General features: G+C 44.8%; 1 protein-coding gene across 4 annotated transcripts in view; it reads left to right on the top strand.

The window, feature by feature from the left end:
• The window catches only part of MCC (MCC regulator of WNT signaling pathway), a 511,343-nt gene that overhangs the window by 453,581 nt on the left and 32,988 nt on the right, over positions 1 to 24,774 (top strand). For all 4 annotated transcript variants that reach the window (XR_013764460.1, XM_079143883.1, XM_079143881.1 and 1 more), the window contains 6 exons: positions 4,366 to 4,512; positions 5,470 to 5,559; positions 6,741 to 6,889; positions 10,812 to 10,952; positions 13,099 to 13,202; positions 16,530 to 16,713. Coding sequence is in view for 3 of the 4 variants with exons in the window: in XM_079143883.1 (XP_079000009.1) it covers positions 4,366 to 4,512; positions 5,470 to 5,559; positions 6,741 to 6,889; positions 10,812 to 10,952; positions 13,099 to 13,202; positions 16,530 to 16,713 (815 nt within the window). In the remaining variant the exon portion in view is untranslated. The remainder of the gene's footprint in view (positions 1 to 4,365; positions 4,513 to 5,469; positions 5,560 to 6,740; positions 6,890 to 10,811; positions 10,953 to 13,098; positions 13,203 to 16,529; positions 16,714 to 24,774) is intronic.

Below are 24,774 nucleotides of genomic sequence, written 5' to 3'. Positions count from 1 at the left end.
CTCCTTATTGCCTATCCATACCCTTTTCCTGTCCTCCACTGACCCTCTGCTCCTGCCAGCTATGCATGGGCCCTTGCCTGGTTCCTAGCCACAACCAGATTTCCTAAGTCTGCATGTTCAGCTCTGATCCCCTTCCTTCACTCACGTCCCACAGTTTCCCTCAAATTCAACATGTCCAAAACAGATATCTTCAATTCTCTCTGAAAAAAATCAGCTCCTTCTTAGGTGTTACCCTGTGCTGAGAAGAACCATGATCCATTCAGTCACCCAGTAGCAGGTTTGTGGTGGTTTTGTGTGTGAATATTTCTAGAACTCTATTGACAGATACAGTAACAGTACCATGTACAACTATTTAAATTTGAACTTAATTAAATGCAGTTTGAAATTCAGTTCCTCGGGTGCAGTAGGCATGCTGCAGGTGCTCAGTGACCTCATGTGTCGGTGGCTACAGTAATGGACAGTGCCACTGTACTTTCCTGTTACTGTCTGGAAGACAAGACTCTCACCTTTGTACTCTACCAGGTTCCCATATATGGCACAGGGAAACTTCTGTGTGTCCAGCCAGGTGCTGGGGTGTGTTTGGCCATCTTTCTCCCACTTCCCTTTCTGTCTGAGCCCTTGTCATTTCTCACTTGAACCATCAGTAAAGCTCTCACCAACTCCACCCCCCTCACTCCAGTCTGTTCTCTTCTCAAGTGATTTTTTTTTTTTTTTTTTTTAAACCATAAAGAAATAACAGGAAGACGCAGAGTTCTGGCCTCTTACTGTCATTTCCTTACTTGAACTCTCCAGAGTCCCCTCACTGTCTTTTCCTTTTTACTAGCTTGTTGGAGGGCTGCTCGGCCTTCAAGAGTAGATCCAGCTTTGCCGCAGGGAAGGCAGACCCCCGCAGCTGGACACCTTTTCAGAGCATCGTGATGTTTCGCTCCACTCTGAGCCCGTGGAAGATAGGGACCTCACTGTCTTCATACCCTACCAGAGTTCCCCTTCGTCTGGGTGGGCACTAGCTACGTGGTGGCTTCAGGAGGAATGTGGCCACCCAGGACAGGTTCTGCTGTTGAGACCTGACCAGAAAGGCTGTGAGGGTGACGAACGGCCGTTCTATGCGTATCAACCCCTACCCCAGGTTTGTCTTAATTCTTGGCTGTCACCTAACTCTAAGACATATATTTCATAGAGAGAAACACATTTCCTTTAGTAAAAACTCTTCAGTGAAAGATGGGTATATTAATTAATTACCACAAACATGGTAGCTTCAAATAATGTAAATTTATTCTCTTATAGTTCTAAAGTCCAGAAGTTCAAAATTAAAGTATCAGTGGCAGAGCTGTGACGCCTTGGGGTGAGCTCTAAGGCTCAGGGGAGATCCCTTCCTGCCTGTCCCAGCTTCTGGTAGCTCCTGGCATTCCCTGACTCGTGGCCTGTCTCTGGCTCCATCTGCACATGACCTTCTTCCCTGTGTCTTGGTCTCCCACTCCTCTTCTAAGGACACTGGTCATTAGGGCCCACCAAATCAGAGATGAGATCCTTAATTTAATTACATCTCCAAAGAACCTACTTCGAAATAAAGTCTCTTCATAGACACTGTGGGTTAGAATTTGGACATCTCTTTTTGGGCAGACAAATCCAACCCCCTCCAGTGAGTGAGAGTGAAAGCCAGTGCTCTGAGAGCTGAGTGCCTCTGCCTCACCCAGGCCTTGCTGAGCTGACTCAGCAAGTTGACTATGGCCTTGGATTCTTTGTATTTATTCATATATTGAGATCCCCACCCCAAATCAAGAGGGGGAGGAGGCCGTTTAAACCATCCAGCAGCTGTCTTTCCAGCAGAGACTCAATAATTTCCCTCCAGCCGAACCCCCCCACCACACTGACTTGGAATTGTCATTAAATAATAAAGCACAGCCCCAAATACACGTTTATCATCCTTTGTTTTTCAGAACATTCCCTGCCTCCAGAGCTTTTAAAGTACAAATGGACATTTAGATTTAGAAAATAAGTGCACGTGTGCACACATACCATGCAAAATGACCACAAGCAATTGTCTCTGCAACATTAGAACATAAGTGCCTCTCTTGTTTTAATTTTCACTGCCTACATTCTCTACAATGAACATGATTTACTTTTGCGATTAAGAAGAAATATTTTTAAAACAGTTTCAGGGGCCAGGCACAGTGGTACATGCCTGTAATCCCAGCAACTTGGGAGGCTGAGGCAGGAGGATTGCAAGTTCAAAGCCAGCCTCAACAACTTAGGAAGGCCCTAAGCAAAGTAGTGAGACCCTGTTTTAAAATAGAATGTAAGAAGGGCTGGGGATGTGACTCAGTGGTTGAGTGCCCCTGGGTTCAATCCCTGGTACAAAAAAAAAAACCAAAAAACAAAAAACGGTTTCAATGAAATTTTTATAAATCACCCCAGACTACTTGTATTAAAAACGACAACAACAACAACAACAAAAAACTGAATGAGTAGGCCACTTGGGATTCTGAGGACAGACCACTGATGGTTTTGTGTATAATGCAGGCACAATTTAGGTTTGAGAATGATGTTAACATTGTTAATTATTCAGGACCTCATCAGACTTTCACTGCAGTGAAAATTGAAATCCACAGTCACTGTCAGGGAGGTTTCCCTGGTGCCTGATAGGATCATGGACCCTCTCCCTTTGCCATGTGACATAATGAGGCATCCACACTGACTCTGTTCTTTGGTTTGTCGGAGTCCCTTCCAGAATGTGCCCCGTGATCTCTCACCAGCAATATAACTCAGCTTTGGCAAGATCCATTTCTCTAGTGTGTGAAATGCTTTGAGGCGGGCGCTGCGTCTATGGTCGTGAGGATGGCACACACTGCCATCAACCCACAGTCCCTGGGAGCTGCCATGCAGTTTGGAGCTGTTTCACTATTGAATGCAATTTGCTCCGGGGGAGTTTCCCTATTTTGGCTTCTAATATGTTGATGAATTATTGAAATTTCAATTACTTTTGGTTCCCAAGTTAGCAGGGTGGGAGCCATTCCAGACATTTAGTATGAGAAGCCTTGTAGTGGCTTTTAGTGAAGGAGACTGTGTGCCTGTTCTCTGTCCTTGCCTGGAAAGGCTTTGGCGGTAGGCTGGTCTGAGGGTGGCTCTATGCTGTCTATCTATGAGACTAATACGTTTTGTGGCTTTGAGAATCCCTTACAGCAGCAGCAGGCAATGGCAGAATCTTTGGGGAGTTGATTAGATATACAGATTCCTGGCTTCATTCAGTGTTACTAAACCTGAATCCTGAGGGGGTGGGGATTTGGAATCTCTGTTCTAACAAACCTTCCAGGGCATTCTTACACATCATAAAGTTTGGAAAACTCTTCTTTAAATGTCCTAGTGGTCTTTCTTTCAGGTGGGTCTGGTTCCCATTCATTCGTAACGTCCCCTGGGTGCTGTAGGGGATTAAGATAGAGACTCATGGTAAAATGTGATCAAGGTTATCAGAACAACTGATTTCTAGCAACTCTCTCTACTTATTTGGGATACTTCTCCCCTTGGAAATCACAGAGCTATATCCATAGAGAAGTAATACTTGGACATTTAAATTCTGTGCAGGTAAATGTATATCTTAAATATAATACAAAGAGCTGCTGTTTCTTTTTTATAATGAAGGGCAATATTCCTTCCCACTTTTCCAAGGAGGATCTCATTTCAAGTCACTTAGAGGAAAACTTCTATCACTTCATCTTGGCCTAGCCTCCCTCCTAGTACATAAAATCTTCTAAACCACACATTCCCCATAACTTTTAGTTCTTCAAACACTGCACAGCACCCAACACCTGGGCCCCTGTGCAAGCTGTGCTGCCCTCACCCCTCACTGCACTGATGCCTCCTGTGACACTCACCTCAAACCTGCTGCATAACGCTCTTGGGGTGACATCAGGTAGAGTTGCTCTCTCCCCCTTTCCTGTTGCCTGTAACTCTTAAGCTCAGTGTTTCTAGCACTCAGTTGCGCTTGTGCTGAGATTATTTGTCTCTCTCCTCCTCTGGGCTCTGAGTTCCATGACAGTAGAGATTTTATCCCAAGTCCTCTTTCTGCAGTGCCCAGCACAGCTTCAGGCACTTGAGTCTCTACATGAATGAATATGCCTTAAAGCTGGGCACTGTTAGAAGCTTCCAGCATGGTAGATAACACAGTTACTTCATGCTTGTGAAGAACAGATGACTGTCAGTGGCAGGTTCAGTTAAGGATAACAGTGACTTAGGTGAGCTCAGCTGATTTAGCGTTACAGTGAAGCTGATCCCTTAATGTAAAGGAAAGCCTCACCATCGACCCATCTGGCTCCTGTATTCTTTGACCAGGGAAACTGCCAGCCCTGTCTAAAGTAATTTTGGTTTCAGGTTCGAGAGCTTCAAACTAGACTGCAGAGCGTTCAGGCTGCAGGTCCCTCCAGCCCTGGCCGCCTCACTTCTGCCAACCGCCCAATTAACCCCAGCACTGGAGAGCTGAGCACCAGCAGCAGCAGCAATGACATTCCAATCGCCAAGGTAAGCTCTGGGGGTAGACTGGTGGTGGGAACACCTCCCCTTATCTAAAAGTCCCAGCCCCCGCCAAGTGCCACCGTGCAGGCTTCCCCTGAGCTCAGCTTGCCCATGGGCTTCCCCTGGGACCATGCACAGGCCTCCCACACAGAGCTGTAGGGAGAGATAACCTGCTAATAGTTTTAATTCTCTTTCGGCTACAACCTGGACGCCAGCTCTCATTAATCAGCCGACTGGAGAATGTCACAGCTGACAAGTCATTGCAGACAGTGAGATGTTTTGTCAAGTGCTACAATATTGCACAGTGGAGGGACAGTTATTCCCAAGGACTAAGGTTCAGCCCAGCAGGGACCCTCAGTAATGAGCTAATGATCTTCCCACTCACAGACCACCAGCTTCAACAGCAAAAGAAAAGAAAGAAAAGGGATCACAATGGGCAGGCGGTTGGAGAAGGTGCCCCACTTGTCTTCTGCCACAGCCCCCCAGCTCCTATGTTGAGTCCGCTTCGGAAAGACTATTCAAAGGATGCATGTCCTCTTGCCTGGTAGCCCCCTTAATCTCCCTAGTAACATTGGCCTCAAGTTTAGCAAGTTGGGTGAAATGGAAGTGATTTTGTCCCCAGGGGACATTGTGGATGGTCACAGTTGGAGTGCTACTGGCATCTTGTGGCTAGAGGCCAGAGATGCTGCTAAATATCCTACAATGCACAGAACATTCCCACCCCACCACCACCAACAACCCTACAGCCCTAACAAAGAATTATCCAACCCAATATATCAGCAGTGCTGAGGTTGAGCCACCTGGGTTAAGCTGATCGTAGACGAATCGGGCAAGGGAGTTACTTTTATGACATTGATTATCAGTTTAATTGGCGTGGTCAAACCATGCCCCTGTGTAAACATGACCGCGACCGTGGATTGAGGAGTGGTGTGCCCTTTTCTGATGAATGTTTTCTTCTGTAAGATCGCTGAGAGGGTGAAGCTGTCAAAGACAAGATCTGAGTCCTCGTCATCAGATCGGCCAGTCCTGGGTTCGGAAATCAGCAGCATAGGGGTGAGTGTGGGTGAGAAGCAAGGCGAGCAGGCTCCTAGAGCCACATAGACAATGGTTCCTGGATGGCTGAACCTCCGAAGTTTGCTTTCAATAAGCTGCTTAATGATAATAATAAATCATACCTGATTTCTTTCCACAGGGTCAAATTAAAATGTATAGTGGTTTCCACATGGTAAATTACTTCTTCAGCTTTTAAGGGAAATTTTTTTTCCCCTGCTTGAAACCATTTAGAAAGAAAACATTTGGGTCTAGTTCCTGGTGATGTCAATGAAAGTCTTGAAGTATCTGTTTTACATCTCCCTGTCCCCCAGAGACCAAGGGGGTCATGAAACTCCGCAAGAACTGTGCCTTTCGCACATCCCTCTTGAAGGGAACGTGCTCTCCAGTGAAGATGAAGCCGCCTTTGAAGTGCAGCCAGTGCTAGACCAGAGCCCGCCAGGGAGAGCAACAGAGCTTTCATTTGTGGGGCTGTAAGCCCCCTGGGGTGTAAGAGTGGAGCCATGGTGACGAGAGAGTAGTTTTAGTTCCCTAAGGGGTATCTTACAGGATTGGGCACAAGGCTGGGAGAGTCGCCTGTTTGATCCTCAGGGGCAGGGAGAGCCTGAAAAGGGCTTGTAAGACCCTAATTTGGAATTTCTCACTAAGCTAAAAATGTGTAGAACTGGGTACATAACTTCATTGCAGAACCAACAAGACCCTGGGTCCAATACTTGGCACATCCCTTGTCCCTTGCCCCCACAACAAAATTGTATGTATTAGACTACATGAGAAAACCATGTCATGAAAATAAAGAAGTCAGTCTCTCTCTTTGGCCACAGTAACCATCAGCAGTGGCCTGGAACAGCAGGGTGTTCAAGAAAAGAAAAGGATTGCCTAGACTGTGTTCAAATTTTATCCAAAATTTTAGGGGCCCTAAGGAGACATGTTCCCCCATCTTTTCTGCCCAGAGGCAGGTGCTTGAAGAGATGTAATTGTATTTTGTGTTTTATGTACTGTTTTGTACTAGTTAGCTTTTTATGTTAGAATTGTATTATAAAAACTAAAATACATCAGGGTAACCATTTCTTGGTGCCAGATTCTCAAGGAATCATAACTGTAAATTGTTGTGCATGCAGTAAGCCTGGGGACCAACATCCCTGAACTGACACTCTCCAGCCGGGATTTAATCCTCATTCGTACAGGTATCAAGCAGTGTGGCGGAACACCTGGCCCACTCACTTCAGGACTGCTCCAACATCCAAGAGATTTTCCAGACGCTGTACTCACATGGTTCTGCCATCTCTGAAAGCAAGATTAGAGAGTTTGAGGTGGAAACAGAACGGTTGAATAGGTAAGGAGCAGTCCTACATATTTGGGGGGGCAAAAACTGGTCCTCCCCCTCTATTCCAAAGGTTCATTCAAGTTAGATTCTGCATTGTGGCATGGACTGAGGCTGTCAAGCCGGCGAGATGGGGCTTTCCACCATCTGGGTCACTGGAGACTTGCCTGAGGCAGTCAGGGCCACCTCATGGAGTATGATCTACATTCCCACAGGGCCTCGTGCTTAGAAACACTCCACACTTGCTTTACAAGTCTCCATTTTAAATTCTTAATAATTTATGAACAAGGGACTCTGTTTATTCATTTTACCCTGGACCTTGCAAATTACATAGTAAGTCCTGGGAGCAGTCCATAGAGAGTGGCAAGTAGGTCACAGATGGCTGCCAAGCATGCAGGCCCTTGCTGCACAGAGCCATGGAGGGAAGTCCTGGAATGTTGAGTCAGCGTCCCAGGGGCGCCTGGAGCTTCCAGGAAACAGCACAGGCAGTCTGGCAGAGATGTTCCAGGCCTCAGCTAAGCACCCGCGTCTAACTTTTCCCGCTCTCCCCGAGTATTGACTAATTTTATTTATGGTGTTTGCCTGGGTCCCTATATCTTATCCTAACTGCCTTAGAATAAATCTACCATGTGCCCAGTTTCATGGATTCTTCCCAGTTCCCATGACAGAGGCAGTTTGAGTTTGCTCTCCTGCTTCTTGGCAAAGGCTGTGTCAGCGCAGAAACGCAAAGGAGAAGGACCAGGGCAATACTGTGGTGACCACTCCAACGTGGCCTTTTTCTGTGGTGTCAGGACAGACTGTTGAACCCCATCCAAGTGTGGTGTGGCTACCTTGACCTACAATCCTTAGTGGGAGAGCACAGCAAGAATTTGGAAGGCTAATGGGCTAACCATGAAGAAATGTGGATGCTGTTTCCCCTCCACCATTGCTTCATTCCATTCCTCTTGTGTGTGGCAAACCTGAATAAATTAAATATCATATTAGTCCTTCCTGAATTGAAGCTGTTTAATATAGTTCTTGAGAACTAAGGAAATGTGGCAATCTAGGTCATTTTAAATCTGGAAATTAAATGGTTTCCTTATTAAATCCTAAATACTTAACAGTGACAAGCCTGATGATTACCTCATAGCAGTACAGCAGAAGCAGTCTTCTCAGTATCCGTGGCCTGGGAATGCTTAAAGATTAAATCAGATGTGCCCTTTGCAATGTAATGAAGTCAGATGCCTTGCGGGGGTGGGGGGGTGCTTATTTTAGTGAGAATCTGTTCTCTACTGACTCTGGGATTTAATAAGCCTGTTCTGTAGCTGAACTTGGGGGATGTTCCTTTCTCTTCAATTATGTGTACCCAGGAGAGGTCAAAGAATGAAGGAATATTTGATAGGTGTAGCTCACATTATTGTGTTATTTAACAATTTGGGCTCTCACAAACTACTACCTAGTCTTCAACTTGTGAGTATAAGATAGTCTCATTTTGCAAATCAGAAAACAAAGGCTTTGCAGTTGGAAATTGGGTGACTTGCCTTAAGCCCAGAGCTATTGAATAACTGAGAGAGAATTCCAACCCCTGCCCTTTGAACTCACCTCTATTGTCCTCTCTGTGATGGTAGTTGCATCTGGAACCTGGAAGTTCTTAGAAATAACCTACCCAAATGTCCTAGTGTCTGCTATTAACCTTTTTCAAAGTTGAACGTCTGCGACTCTAAAAAAATGCTAGCCTTCAACTTGGTGGTTTCTCTGGGGAGAGGGGAATGCTTACTCAAATGTGTATTTCATCATTAAGCACATCTATGTTATGTAGCTACTGTGTCCTGGCTATTTGGCATGCAAAGAAAGCAAAATAGAAAAGGTCCTTGCTCTCATGGAGTTTACATTAGGAGAGATGGACAAAAAGTTTATTATTAGGAGAGATGGACAAAAAGCAAACAGTTAAAATAAGAAAGTTCCTCAGTGGACATAAATAGGACACTGGCAGAAGATTTTTTTTTTTTTTTTTTTTTTCAATGCTGGGGTTGACCCCAAGGCCTCCTGTATGCTAAGCAAGTGCAGGGTGGATTTTTGGTATATGTCTCTGAAGAGGGGAAGGTTTATTTTGAGATTATAGGGAAAAAGGAACAGCCATATAACAAACCATGCAGATTCTTATGGGCCAATTGAACAACCTCAAGACTGGAAAGAAATTGGCTTGAAGGACCAAAGACCAGTGGAACTGAACAAGGGTGAGAAGAAGGAGGAACTGAGTGAGATAAGGGTGGCCACGAAGCAGGGACTGGCTTGAATATGGATTTTGAGGCCACTGACAAATTTTACAACTTTTACTATGTGTTGCTGGAGGTTGTAGATTTACATTTTGAAAGATCATTCAGAAGTGAAGAATGGAAAGGTTGGGGAAGAATGGAAGTAAAGAGATGATGGCCCTGGACCAGGGTGTCTTCAGTGGGTGCTGGGCTCAGGATGTATAAAGTCCATGGAAACCCCAGCTGGATTAGGTATGGGTATAAGAGAAATGGTGGTCTCCAAGATGCTCGAGTGTCCAGCTTGTACTATTGGGTGGATGGTGGCAGCATTTACTGAGATGAAGAAGATGGGAGTGGGGACAAAGTTTGGGGAAAACTCAAGAATTCACTGTTGGAATATTAAATTGGAGGTGGCATGTGACACCCACATGGAAATGTTGGAGGCAGCTAGATATGTGGGATTGATACTCTGGGAGTTTGGGCTAGAGAAGTTTGGGAACCTTGGGAACATAAATGCCTCTTAAAGTCAAGGACTAAATAAAAATCACCTGAGGTGAAAGTGTTAAGAGAGAAGAAAGCCCTGACTAAGCCCTGAGAAAGCGCCAACCCTCACAGCTTTTCTAGGGAATAGGGAGACTAAGAAATGTCCTCTGAGGCGGGAAGAAACCAACAGAGGCGCCATGACCTCAGTGAGAAAGGCATTCTGAGAAGGAGCATTTGGGGCTTGGCCACATGGAACTCTGTGGGCTGGCTAAATGGCTTCATCTAATTAGCAGGGACTGAATGTGCAGTGGAGTCGTAAACAAGAGAGCAGGAGCTGTTTCAAGAAGTCTTAACATGAACAGGGTAGAAGAGTTTGTTCTTGTAACACCTTACCTTGAATTGACCTTGGAGTTGCCAGAGCCCAACAGTGGTCTTACTTATGTGCTCACCAGTCATTTCCTATGTGGGCATGTGTCCCCATATTCTGCTCTCAGATCTGTGATTCTAAGATTTATCCTGGAAGCCAATGGCTTTCCACACTGCTAAACACTGCAAGAGTCACCTGCATTTTGTGGGTGTGAAACCCAGCGTCTCCATAAGATTTGGTGCTGAGAGCATCCATAGTTCTGGTTCATTTCCTAGCTAGGGACCCTCAAGGGCAGATTCTTGTTCACTCATTGAGTTCGTCTTTTGCTTCTGCTGTGTAATGTGTGCTTGAGAGCACAGAATCTGTTCAAATCCCAGGGGAGGGTGATTAATCTTTCTGTGCCTCCATCTCCTCATCAGAGAAGTGGGGATAATAATACATAATTCAACAAGTCACTGGGACTGTAATTGAACAAAGACTCAGTAAATAGTAACCAAGAGTGCAGTTCACTCATCTTGTGCAGGGCGATGCCAAAGCATACCAGCTGCTGTGGTGATGGCCTTAAGGTCACACATCTGTTGCCTTCCATAGAATCCCCAGAGCATCATACAGTACCTGGCCCATGAGGAACACAGCAGTGTGGGAAATAACCAGGGATTTGATTTTTATTTTTAATTCACACAGAATTTAGTGGGTCTTTTATTTGGAGTCATTCCCTTGATTATTTCATGTCCATTACATTTGATAAAGCATATCTTCTCATTTCTGGCCTGCATATAAATGAGACAACTAGAATATTGGCAAATTAATTACAATTCCAACGTGAAAGTGATTTTTCTTTGTTTCGTAGTCGAATTGAACACCTCAAATCCCAGAATGACCTCCTGACCATAACCCTGGAGGAATGCAAAAGCAACGCGGAGAGGATGAGCATGCTGGTGGGGAAGTACGAGTCCAACGCCACAGCGCTAAGGCTGGCCTTGCAGTACAGGTGGGGAAGCAGGAAGTGGGAAGACATGGTGGTATTTCTGGTGTTATTTCTCAATTTAGAGATGCATCCATAGTAACCTTCTGCAAAAAAGTAGAAGCCTAGCTTTAAGAAGATATAACTAACTAGGGGGTTGAACCAGCAAATATTAGCATGATACATTGAAAACCAGTTATCACCTCTGAGCAATTAAGACAGTAGTGTAATGAATATGGTATTAGTAAGCAGGTGTGCTTCTACCAGCATATCCAACCTAGGTATCATTCATTTGAGTAATGTCACTCACAATATCAGTTTTTGCATTACATATTGACTTGTTCTTCCTGGTCTTTATTCATATTCATGTATATTGTACATTTTTGTAAATCTGTTTTCTCAGTTTGTCACAGGGTTTTTAAATTTTGTTTTGTTTTTTATGGTACTTGGGATGGAACCCAGGAGTACTCCATCACTAAGCTACATCCCTAGCCCTTTTATTTTATTTTGAGACAGGGTCTCACTTAATTGCTGAGGATCTTGTTAAGTTGTGAGGCTGACCTTGAACTTGCAATCCTCCTGCCTCAGCCTCCCAAATCGCTGGGATTACAGGCATGGGTCACCACACTCTCCTGTAACAACTCATCACGAGCTGTTCCTGCCTGCAGACTGCCTTCGATTAGAAGGGACTTCCCTCACATTAGCACATCCTCATAGATGAAGAGGCAGCACCTCTGTCCTGAAATACAGACTGCCCTGCATTGGGAAGGACCTGCCAGCACCTCAAGCTAGTGTTTCAGCCCTTTTTCTTAATTGTTAGTAAAGAATGGTGAAAGTAAAAACAGATGGCCTCTCAACTACTTGTTGACTGAAGCTACATTTCCTGTGCTCAGCTTAGGGAAACTAATCAGTTATTTGCTTAAGGAGGAGATCTTGCTACTGGGGGCCTTCTTGTCCATATTGTGCACATGCACAGCCTCCTGCCTGCATGTGGGTCCCCATGTGTCTCAGGCTAAGGGAAAGGGACTGTTCTTTGATCTACTAAATGGTGAGCACAAAAAAGAGTGACTGTTTTTCCTTCTCTTAGAAAGCCAGACTCCAACTCTGAGAGATCTTGTGAAAGCCTAAGAGTGTTTTGTGAGCCATTTTTATAAGCATCTAATAGAACTTTCTGTTTCAATGGAAAGGTTTGTTCTCCCTCTGTGCTGAACAGTATAGTAACCACAAGCCATGTGTGTCTATTGAAAGTGGCCACTGCAGTGAAGAGACTGAATTTATCTTTTCATTCAACTTCAAAAATGTAGCAGTTACATGTAGCTCGTGGATACTAAATACTGCAGGTCTAGGTCAAAATCAACTTCTTAAGGGGGTTTGTATTAGCTATCAATTGTCACGAGACTAATTATCATGTCACAGTCTTGAGTGTCAGGAATCCTGGAGTGGCTTAGCTAAGTGGTTCTAGCGCAGGGTCTCTCAGGAGGTTCTGGTTGGGCTGTCAGCCTACACTGCATCTTCTGAGACCTTAACTGGGGCTTCAGTTCTGCTTCTGGGAAGGCTCCCTCACATAGCTGTCATCCTCAATTTGTCCTTGGCTCTTAGCTGGAAGCCTTAGTTCCTTACTATATGGGTCTCCAGAATGCTGCTTGAGAGCGTTTAAGACATGGCAACTGCCTCCTCTGGGGAGGATGATCTGAGAGAAAAAAGGAAGTGGGAGAGAGAAGCCAAGATGGAAGTCACGGTGTTTTTAAGAACGTAATCTTGGGAATGACATCATTTCTTCTACCTTCTCTAAAGTCGCACAGACCAACCTGGTACAATATGGAAGGGAACAGCACCAGGGTATGAATGCCAGGATGTGGGGCTCAGTAGGGGACCACCTTAGAGGCTGATTCCCACAGATGTATCACATGTCCCTCTAAGCTGATCATCAATGGGACAACCAAATTGCCTCTCCCACCATTTGCTTCTCTTGTATTTTTCTAGAACATAGTTGAAAAATTAAAATAGGGCAGCAATACAGAGCAAGCCACTGTTTGTGTCCAGGGAACATATCTGAGTGGTCTCCTCACTCATGAGGATGGTGATGCTGATGCAGATCCTGAAAATGGAGCTGTCATTGAATGTGCTCCCTGTTCCCCACCAGAGCTAAGGACATCATGTGCTTCCATTTCAGTGAGCAGTGCATAGAAGCCTATGAACTCCTCCTGGCACTGGCAGAGAGTGAGCAGAGCCTCATCCTGGGGCAGTTCCGAGCAGCCGGTGTGGGCTCCTCCCCCGGTAAGTATACCAAGATCCCTCCAGCCCTCTTCCCTGTATCCTCTCCCAGCCTCTTATGCTTATCCACCCCCTTCTCAGCTGCTGGCACTGAGTCATCTCCCAGCAACACAAAACTCGCTTGTCAAGTGTGTTTTTCGTTTTTCCTCATGACTGAGTGGGTAAATTGTTTATGTTGAATGCAGCAAGAACTGGAGTGGAAACAGAATTACAGACAAGTTAAAACAAACAAGCCCTCTTAGGAAACATATTCTCCTGGGCTGACGGTAGGACCAGATGGAGCCAGAGGCCCACACTAGTGATTAAAGAGACCAACACACGGACACACTGTGGTACTGCTTGTTGAGGGTCCCTCTGCTGCCCATGGCCCTTGTCTTACTGCTTTTATTGGTTCTGCTCGATCCCCAAAAATGTTTCTTCTAGTGGTTTTGGAGCATGGGTTTACCTTTTCTCCAGGTATCTTATGAGTGCAGAGGAAGTAGTTTCACACCTGCTTTCACCAGCTTTGCAGAATGCACACTCTGTGAGCCAGTCTGAGTAGGGGTGTGGATGTATACCGACCCTCTTACTTCCCTAACATCTCTTCTTGCCCCCATCCCAGGGTGCAGGTTCCTGTTGGCCTGATTTGTAGAAGGAGTACGTAATTGGAAACCATGCAACTGGAGCATCCTAGGCTCAACAGCATTTGCTAGACTTGGCCATCAATGGTGGCTCTGAGGCCTGCTCTGGTGTGAGGAGAACCACAGTGGATATAGTGCTAGAGAAGAGAGACCAAGGGGCAGGGCTCCCACCTCTCCATGCAGAACTGGGACCTGAATGTGACCTTGCTAACAGGTCTTTGAAAAGGCAATGGCAAGTCCACAAAGTGACCAGGTCGCTCCTGAGCCATGGGTGGGTTGTGTGGGCAGGCTAGACATCCCCGTATGTCATGACCAGATCATCTGTCACAGACTGGGTTGGAGCTGTGAGCTCAGGGGCCCACAGCCCTTCAAGGACTGTGTGCTTCCATTAGGGCTTGTCCTTTCAAGATCCCCCTTACAAAGGAGGCCCCCACTTGTCCTCGTCAGCTCCTTTGCCTGCCTGGGGTCTAACTTTTGCAGTGAATACTCAATGCGTTTTTCCTCCTTTGGTTATGACATACACAGGAATCTGAATCAAATCTGGAGGAAGGGAAACATGCTGGGCATTAATTTCCTGCTTCATATCTAAGTTATTCAATAAGGGATCAGGCCTTCATTTATATGGATGGCCATCCTTGACTCCTCCCTCTGAATATTTTTTCTTTCTTTCTTTCTTTCTTTTTTTTTTTTTTTTTGTTAATAATATTACCATCCCAGCCTAGAAGTAGAAACTCTGCCAACATTTCCATTAGAAACCTCTTTTCTTAGAGTCCTTTAGTTGAACCATAAAACTTTATTCGTCATATGAAATTGATCCTAAAATGATCTTGGCCTGCCATCAATTTTGTGTGTGTGTGTGTGTGTGTGTTTTAGTTAAGAAAAACGATCAATTAAAAAGAAAACAAATCAACCATCTTCTAGTTTGTTTCAGAGCAGTGTTTTAACCTATTCCATCCTTTAAAGACACCTTTATTAGGCTTGTGCCTACTCAGTGTAGTCACTTGAAGCTGAAACAGCTTCAATAAATCTGCATTTAAAAGATTTGAAATCAATTTTAAAATGCCTGATATTTACCTAATACTGGGTGGCTCATCTATGTATTTATAAGATGCACCTATTATTAATATCATGCCTACTTCAGAACTGAATTCAAATAGCAGTCAGCTGGTGAGATGTCTGTAAAGTACCTTTGTGAAAAGATAAAGGGCATACAGGTTGTGGGATTGAAGTCCAGGGAGCTGTAGTAGCAGGATTCTCCCACTTCCTCACCTCTCTCCATTGTGCTGAGGGTACCTTCATTTTAAGCAGCCACCCCATTAAATCTCACTCCATCCTGCTGACAATGGCACTGATCTGTCACTGTGCCCTGCCAAGCCATCTAAGCAAGAGCTGGTCTGTGACATTTACACACAGTATCAGTTATTGGGGTGGTTTTCTTTGCTTCTTGTTGATTTCACAAGCATTCATTACGTTCATTCTAGATGATTTAGACCAGTGGTTTTCAAACTGTGCCCTGGGAAGCTAGAGGGGTTTCTTTTGGCCTTAGCAGTGACTTCAAAGGGTGAGAAGCTGATCGTACCTCTGCCACCCCTGCCCACTTCACCCAGCTCCACATTTATCATTCTGTAAGGCTCAGCATGCAAATTTTAAAGGTTTCATTTGAAAATACTTGGAAGAGCATGAATTGAAGTTATACAGGTAGCCAACCAGTGACTTTTTTGGCTGGCATTTTTTTTTTTTTTTTAAAGACTTTATTTTTTAGGGAAGTTTTAGGTTCACAGCAAAATTGAGAGGAAGGTACAAAGATGTCCCACTTGATGAATCTAAGTTGACACATCATTATCATCCAAAATCTGAAATTTACATTAGGGTTCACTCTTGGTGATGTGCCTTCTATGGGTCTGGACAAATGTGAAATGAAATGTGTCCATAATTGTAATACCACCAAGAGTAGTTTCATGGCCCTAAAATTCCTCTGTGCCTTACCAATTCCTTCCTCTCTTCTCACCTTCACCCTTCCAACCCTTAGCAACCACTAATCTTTTTAATGCCTCAAAGTTTTGTCTTTTTCCAGCGCAGTGCTTAAAACATAAGAAAAATGTGAACATTCTGGGTAGCAACATCACTGTCTGACTATGTGCTGATGCCCATCAGGCCTGTTTTCTGCTCCAGCCCAGACTCTTGGATCCTGGAGGCATTTGAGTGGGTCTCTTATTTCTAAGCTAGAAGGTTAGGGATGGCATTAGTACGGAAAATCTAAAGTTCTCATTTGAACCATTAGCTTGGTCTCTCTTGCCCCTACATAAATCTGAAGCTGTCAACGCATAACGTTATGGCAGTTTTGCCTCAGTTTCTCCCTGCTGTCATTCACAAAGAGCCCATGTACAGTGGTCTCATGCCTGAGTGGGAGGAGAAGCCAGGACCTTGGATGATTAGAAAGTCAGCATGTGAGAGGTGGAAACTGACCTTGGAGATGACATTCATCCACAAAGATAGTGGAGCCCAGAGCAGAAAAATGCCTTCTCAAACACAGCTTCGGAGGGACAGAGCCAGGCCCAGAGCATAGGTCTCCTCACTGGTGGACTACTGCCGATTGCTCCCTGCTGTACCACCTCTGCTGAGTTACTGAGATGTGGTTATACGGACTTGCTTCCAGGCTTCCCTCATCCATGCCCACCTTGATTAATCCACTTGGTTCTCTGTGATGTAGGCGACCAGTCAGGGGATGAAAACATCACTCAGATGCTCAAACGAGCCCATGACTGCAGGAAGACAGCCGAGAATGCCGCCAAGGCCCTGCTCATGAAGCTGGACGGCAGCTGTGGGGGAGCCTTTGCCGTGGCCGGCTGCAGCGTGCAACCATGGGAGAGCCTGTCATCCAACAGCCACACCAGGTACTGCATGACCTCCCTGCCCTGGGAGGAACCCATGATCTCCTTGCTGGTCTTGGCACACGCCCTGCTCTTGGAGACTTTGTGTCTTGGGTAAGGCAGAATTCACTTCAGGCCTGTGACCAGCTCCATCCAAGGAGTCTGAGAAACAGAGAGGCGGGACTGTGGGTCAGTGGTAGAGCACATGGCTGGGATGTGCAAAGCCTTGGGTTGACCCCAGCAAAAAGAAAAAAGGAGATTGGGGAGCTAGAAAGTGACCTTGTTTGGCCCACATGGAAATCGAAGTCCAGAGAGAAAGGGTGATTTCCTCCAGAATGTGGTAGAGGTGGAATGGAAACTACCTTTCTGCTGGTGCTTTTTCCTATTACTATTAGTACTATTAGCACTATTTCCTATCAGTACTATTCTGTTCTTCGTTTCCTTGTCATTCTTGATTTCTTAGCACCTGGAGTGGCGAAGGCCCACTGGCTACAGTCATTGGGAACCAAAGCCCAGTCCACTTCTCCCAGTTCCATATTCCACTCTCCTTCCCTCTTGTGCTCTGTGGTTTGTAAGCTCTTCTCAGGCAAGAGCCTCTTCTCTTCTCTCTTTTTCCTCTTAGAGTGATGCCACATTCCTGGCACGTGCTTAGCAAGCTCTTAATCATGAACCTGAGGTCAAGTTCCCTGTCTCAGTCTAGAGAACTAAAGTGCGTACTTGAAAAAGATGAGGAGAGCCACGAAGACCTCGCTAAACATAATTTGCTGAAGCTCTTTGATCCCTTTGGATGGGGGATGGGGATTCAGAATGAAGCTTTTTCCAGTTAGCTTCTCATTTCTTGCCATCAAAGCCCTAAATTTCTTCCCTTCATATACCAGTTCTCAGTCTAAAAGGCACTTTGTCAGAGATTCTAATGGAATTTCCAAGTCATGAAAGACAAGGTACTCCATTACTGATGAGAAAACCTTGCCCAGAACCTTGTAAGGGACTTGCCTAGGGTCACATGGCTGCCCAGAGGGAGATCCAGGACTTCAATGCAAACTCACCATTCCTCCCCCTACACCACACTGGATCTCATAACACTGTAGGACAGTGTACTTGCATGCCAAGTGACCAGCATCACTTAAGGGTAGATAGACTCTTAAAAGTCAAAGGAGAAATGCTGGTGTTTTCTCAATACCTGAAAGCCCTGTAATGATCTCATCTCTTTCCTCCTGGCAGGACCTAGCCGTGTGCCTCATTTATCTGTATTGGACCCCCATTCCACAAAAGGGCACATCCCAATACTGAACTTGGTCAAGTGTCCAAAACACAAGGGACTTATTTCCTCTTAACTCTAGCAACAATTGTCTTATTCAGCGAAACACAGATTATAATTTGTTTCTGGAAACCATATTCTTCTGCTTAAATACAGAAAGCAGATGCTTCTTAATGACTTTTCCAGAGTGTATAATCTATAATTTCTATGTTTGTTTAGATAGAGATGTAGTGCTCATGTTGTCAGTGAGGCTGTTCTGTTGAATTAGTGAATTGGGTTGACAGGAAACGTATGCTGTTTTGGTAGCTTATGAGGTCTGTGCATTTGCTCGTATTTCTCCGCCCCCAAATATAATTTTTATTGTTTTAATATGAATCAGAGATAATTTTGGAGTCAGACAGAAGTGCAGTTTTCTCACCATCTGTTAACAGAGATCTTGGTTTCAAATATTTGGTAGACAAAATAGTTTATGGACTGGGTAAGCTTTGATTTTCTTGGAGAAATTTAATTTTTGACAGTAGATTTCTACAGGTTGAGATAAATTCAGAACACAGAGTCTCTATCTTCAAAGATGACCTCACAAAAGAATGACCCAGTCTCAAATGAATCTTCCATCTTAGGTCTGATTACACTGTTTTCCTTAAAAATTCCTTTTCCTGCTCACATCAGGGCAACTCAGAGAAGGTACAAGAGAACCACACATGGGGCATTCATGTGGCACCCCGTATTCAGAGGACCTGATACAACTAGACTACTTCACGTTAACCGTGGGTGCAGGGTAAGGTTCCCAACCACCAGACCCCTTTCACAATTTCAGTAATCCCAGCAATCTTATTTGTAATTCTTGCCTTTCTGACTTAGACATCCCCTACCATGTTATGAAAAAAAAAGAGAAAAGTATTCTATGTTGGAGCTTTATGTGTTACCATAAATCATCTCTTCTCCTGTTGTAACCAGCTGGCATATACAATTCCAGCCACAGTGTCCATGCACTGTTACTCACAGTCTCAGGAAAAGATTGCTGTGTGGTAGGCTTCTGGAAGCACTTTTGGCAGCACACAGATAGCTCCTGAGGACAGAAGGGAGGGTCATTTTAGGAAGGAGCAGCAAAGGGGCAGTTAACCAGCAAAGAGAATAAAATTGCTAGCCAACCCTCAGTTGGCTCTGTTGGCAGAAGCCAAGGGACATTGCTATTTGCTATTTCATTTTTTTAAGAATATAGCCACTACTTCATCAGAAGCATAATTGTCTTCATGGACAGAGTAACTAGGTAATGTTGATTGCCCGGGCAATTTTATCAACATATCACAGTGAAGAGGCAAATGGGCTAAATTACTGGGAGGTAGAAATTCAGGGGTTCTCAATCAAGCCTTCCTTTGCATGAAGCATTGCAGTCCCAGCACCATCACTGACCTAAATCCACAAAAGGATATGCAGCTAAGACAGAAGAAGCCACAGCAAGTGACAGAGGCTGGAATCAAGTCTCTTGTCTCAGCACCAGGTGGGGGCCTGGCTAAACTAGATGGGAAGGGTGACTGCAGCCTTTCATGAGCCTCTGCCTGTGGGCAGCTGGCATGCTGCCTGGCTGGCCACTCCTACTGGGGCATGATCCCCAAATTGGCATGGAAGGCAACAGGGCTCCAGAGAGGCCAGCCCTCTCCCTCTAAACTGGTCTGGATTAAGGTAAAGTTGCACAGGGGCAGAAAGAACAGTTGAGGGCAGAGGATTCATGTCTACTGAAACGGTGAATGGCTTCAAACAGTCATCCAATTAGGTCTCTGCCACCCCCATCAGTAAACTTAAGGGAATGAGAATCAGACTAGATCTGACTGTTCTGATCATTTTTACTGAAAAGGAGGTACTTTTCCATCTAAGCATCAGGGGCATCCAACCAAAATTCCTGAGATTATTGCTTAGTAGTGATAGTAAGATGTCTACCTAAGATACGTTCCTTGACATGACTGGGTGGTGATCAACTCTTCTGCTCAAATGTCCTTATTACTTTTTTAAGTTCTAAGAGAATATGGTAGAAACATGAAACACTTTTTATGCTTTTTTTTTTTCTTTTTAAGACCTAACTTCCCAATTTCAAAATAACTATGCATATCATCAAAATAAACAATTAAGATCCCAGCATTACAAAATGCATAGTACACAAAGCAAAAGTTCTCCATTCTAGGACCCTCATGGGAAAGGACAGTTTGGGGAATAGGCCCACATATTTAACTGCATTTTTTTCAATTAGAAAATCCTGAGTTGCAAAACACAGAAATGTGTTAAAATAGCTTAACTAGAAAAGAGTCTCCCTGGAAAGAGATCAGGTCTTCTCTGCATGAGGTGCATACCTGAACTGAAGGCAGAGGGACAGAATCTTACAGTGCCCAAGCAGCAGCAGCACCTGGCAGGTGGGCACAGACACACCAAACTTCACATCTAGCCTGTGTGGCCCCTGCACATGACTGACATTCTCTCCACTGCAGGCAGCCTTCCCCAGGTGACAGAACCAGCACAACACCTTCATGTATACATAAGTCTGATAAGTTTTGCTGGCACCAAGTAAGAGAAACCCCAGTGGAAATGATAATGGCCAAATTATATTGTGTGCATGTACGAGTGTATAATAATCAATCCCACCATTACGTACAATTATAAGGCAGTGGTTTTAAAAAATATGGGGGAAAGCAATGGCCATGGTGGGGTGAGGCTATGGCAATTCCCAGTGGAGTCATGGGTGCAGAAGTAAAGGAGAAAATCTCCACAGAAGAGCTTGAAAGGAAGGTACTCGTGGACCAAACCTGGTGTCTTTAAAAACATACTGTGGCGGTGCATGTCTTTAATCCCAGCAGCTTGGGAGGCTAAGACAGTAGGATCATGAGTTCAAAGCCTCAGCAAAAGCGAGGTGCTAAGCAACTGAGTTAGACCCTGTCTCTAAATAAAATACAAAAAGGGCTAGGGATGTGACTCAGTGATTCAATCCCCAACCCCCCAAGAAAACATGACTACATCTAATTTTTAACCTCACAATGATGATATCGTGCTCTCTTGAAACATTTTTCCCCCTAAGCAGCATATTCTCAAACATCTTCACATATGTATCATTCTCTTCAGTAGGTGCATGGTTTTCCTTTGGATGACATACCATGTGTACTTGGAACAGGTTCCTCTCGTTGGATGTTTGTATCCAGTTTTCCACTTTTGCAAACATTGCTGCAGCCACTGTCCCTGTCTTTATGCTTGTCTCTCCTGTGCAGTTTCTATGGGACTAGTTCTAAGTAGAATCAGTGGACTCAAAAATGATTAAAATTTTCAATGTCAGATAGCCCTCCCTACATAATCCAGTTATTCTCATACAGCCGGCATATGAGAGGGCCTCTCCCTCCACACCCTTGCAAATACTGGGTGGTATGGCATACATTTTCTCAGTTTGGTCATCAGGTGTATATGGTGTCAGGTGTATATGGTGTCTATCTTGGTTTATTATCCTTGACCAAATCAGTAATGGGTTAGTACTTGTTTAGAGATGCCTAGTTTCCAATGCCATTATAATGGCACCTTAAAAAATGAATATACAGAATTCATCTCTTAAACATCTCTGTTTCCTGTTTTGACTTCCACTGTCAACTAAGTTGGCAGGAGCTTTCTGGACCCAGGCAGTTTCTGAAGACTTTATTTATCTGACTGCATATTCTTTCATACCCATATTTTGTGAGACAATTAATTAAGTAGTTCACCCTCATTTAACCTCAGTTTTTCCTAGAGAAATCTGATAATCATTCAAGAGCACATTAGCCTAGGATGCCTAGTATTTGTATAGTGTTTTTAGTCTTTTGCTGAAAAGCCCTTTATTATCAAAAGGAGGGGCCTCAGCACAACACTAAAAGATAAAGGCAGTTGACAAGGCCCTTCCACTTGGATAAATGGGGCCACCTAGGAGTAGCTTAAATACCAAGTGTCACTGGGACCAACCCCCTCCTCCAAATCAATTTCACATGCTCAGCAATACAGGTGGCTAGGTACACAGCACTTCCTTCTAAAAATGAGCTGCTTCTTGGTAGAAATCAGATCTCAACTAAGGTAGATAAAATGCTGATAAAAACTTCAGAAAAACTCCATTCATGATTTTTGAGGCAAAAAAAAATGGCTACCCTTCTAGCTTTCTGTCCAGGCAAGCTAAAGGAAAACAAATTTTTCATCTGATAAGCAAGATGGGGAGTCACCTTGAGGACCCAGATGGGATCTGGTGCAGAGAGGACAGAAGAGATGATATTTGACATGGATAGCTAGTTTGAACAGCACTTCCCACAGTGGACAGGATAGGCAGAGAGTGGCGGTCTTGAGCTGAGCAGCTGTGTTTCCACTGGGCTGCAGGGCGGCTGCACGTGCAGTGGGTATGCAACATGATTAGATGCAGAATGAGCTGCTTCAAAAGACACCCACACATCCTGCCTGGCTCCTCAAAAAATCAACAAAACATGAGTATGTGCCACCAGAGGGTTTGGGGATTTCTTCATCTGCAGCCTCCCCCCCACACACACCCCGATCCCATTCACAGACACCTCCAGCCTCCCACCCTGGAGAGGAGGGATAAAATAGCCTGCAGAAAGTGATTTATTCCCCCTTGACAGCTGAGCTCATCCTGCGTTCCAAGCTGGGAGAGTTAATGGATGACTTAGCCCCCACCCGGCAGCTGACAGCAGGCCCTCGGGAGGCTGCAGTGCCTCATCTGCAGGAGGCCAGAGGAAAGGCCAGTGGCTGCCCCTCCCTCCACCACTGTCATAATCATATTCTGTGGTGGAACATTAAGGGCATAAAGCAGAATTGTAATTAACCTCGCCTGATCTGTTCCCCGTTGGTGTCCTGGAAAGGAAAGTGGGGAGGCTGGAGGGGCCCTGGGCTGCGGTGCTTATCTTGAAATTCAACTTTCCTCTGCTTAAGAGCAGTTTAAAGCTTTCAGCTTCCAACAGGGTAAGATCTGTGAACTGAGGTCTTTTTTGTTTTTTTGTCTTTCTTTCTGAAAATTATGCTTATAGCAAACAGGGTCAAACAAAAGCCTTCCTACCCGCGATTGACTCCCAGCTCTAAAGGGTGACAAAACCTGTTGGTCCCCGCCTTTCAAGTTCTTGTTCTTCCAAACATTTTTTTTGTTTTGTTTGTTTGTTTGGGTTGTTTATTTGTTTTTTGGTACCAGAGATTGAACCCAGGAACGCTTAACCACTGAGCCACATCTCCAGCCCGTTTTATTTTTCATTTTGAGACAGGGTCTCACTGAGTTGCTTAGAACCTTGCTAAGTTGCTATGGTTGACCTCGTGCAATTCTCCTGCCTTGACCTCTGGAGTCACTGGGATTATAGGTGTGCGCCACCATATCCAGCTCTCCCGAACAGTTCTAAGTGGTCTCTAAAGTCCCTTCTCATCAGATGGGGGTTTTCTGGATGGCTGCAATGATTGACCCCTCAAGGATCCCTGGGTCTGAGGTGGGTGTTGTGTGCCCATTGGCCCAGCTGTCAGGGAAGTGGCTCCGCCCCTGCTCCTTTCCAAGAGCTTTGTGTCAGCATGAACTGGTCCTTTACATACCTGGGGAAGTGTGAACCATTAGTGTTCCTATTTATTGCAGTGCAGAAAGTTTGGGTAACTCACTCAAGGCTGTGAGGTTAGGAAGTGCCAGAAGAAGAATATTGCAGATTGATTTCAGAGTCATGCTGGCAACCACTGGCATCCACCAGACCAGCTGGGAGCACGATGGCCTCTACCTAGAAAATATGGAGAGTGTTCAGTTACTGAGAAAATGCTCATCTATCTTGTGGGATAGACAAGTGGGTCTCAAACTTGAACTTGCATCAGAATCTCTATTAAAACAGATTGCTGGACTCCTACTGGAGTCCCTGACCCTGTGGTTCCAAGGCATGAGGCTTGGGAATGTGCAGTCCTGACAAGAACCCCAGCATTGCTAACATGACCAGTCCAGGGATCCTTCTTGAAGTAGACTGATCCTGCTAAGTGGAAAATCTGCCAAAATATCACTCAAGATCTACAGAACAATGAGAGTACTGTGACTTTTAGTCCTATTTGAATTTTGCAATTTTTATTTCACATGAAAGTCTATTGAGGGTGCTTCAAGTATGAAAGTTATATTTCTAAAAATAACAGTAGAAGGAAACACAACAAAATGTCATGTGAGTGGCAGGCATGTGGGTGTTGGTTATTGTCTGTGGATTTCTATGCATTTGAAGTTTTATAAAATTTTCAATGAAAGGAAAGGCTAGAGTTTTAAGTTAATTTGGGGGCTAAGTTCCAGTTTCTTGGGGAAGGAGTTCATTCCTGAAGGCTCCTCCTACTAAGTGGTAGAGAAGCCCTGCTATTCCCCAGCACCTTGCTGTCTAAACCTGCCTCATCTACAGACATCATGCTCAGCCCCACAGACACCTGCTGAACAATGCCACCACCTGAGTTTGCTTTAATTTTCCTGCTCATTCACCTGGGGAAAATGTCTATCTCTCCATGGCAATGCTGACAGTCTGAAGGTGAGCTCCTGAGTTCTGTCCAACGGGTTTGTGTCCAACGTACCCACCACAGAGCTGTTTGCAGACAGGCTTTTCTGCAACACTGAGGGAGGATCCTTGTTGTCTCTCTTGAAGTCCCTCTCACGTAGCAGCTCTTACCCTCAGATGCACCACCCAGTTCCCCAGGGCCCTGCACTGTGGGTACTGTGAACTCACTCAGTCCTGCTTCTTCAAGCTGCATCGTTTCTTTATGGAACAGCACCCAAGTTGTGGGAACTGTCGCTTCTTCCTTCTCATCCTTTTCAAAAGACAGCTTAAGAAAGCAAA

The sequence above is a fragment of the Sciurus vulgaris genome (genome assembly GCF_902686455.1).
Source record: "Sciurus vulgaris genome assembly, chromosome: 6".
NCBI classification, from domain to species: domain Eukaryota; kingdom Metazoa; phylum Chordata; class Mammalia; order Rodentia; family Sciuridae; genus Sciurus; species Sciurus vulgaris.
This window is presented reverse-complemented; position numbering and strand designations above follow the sequence as displayed.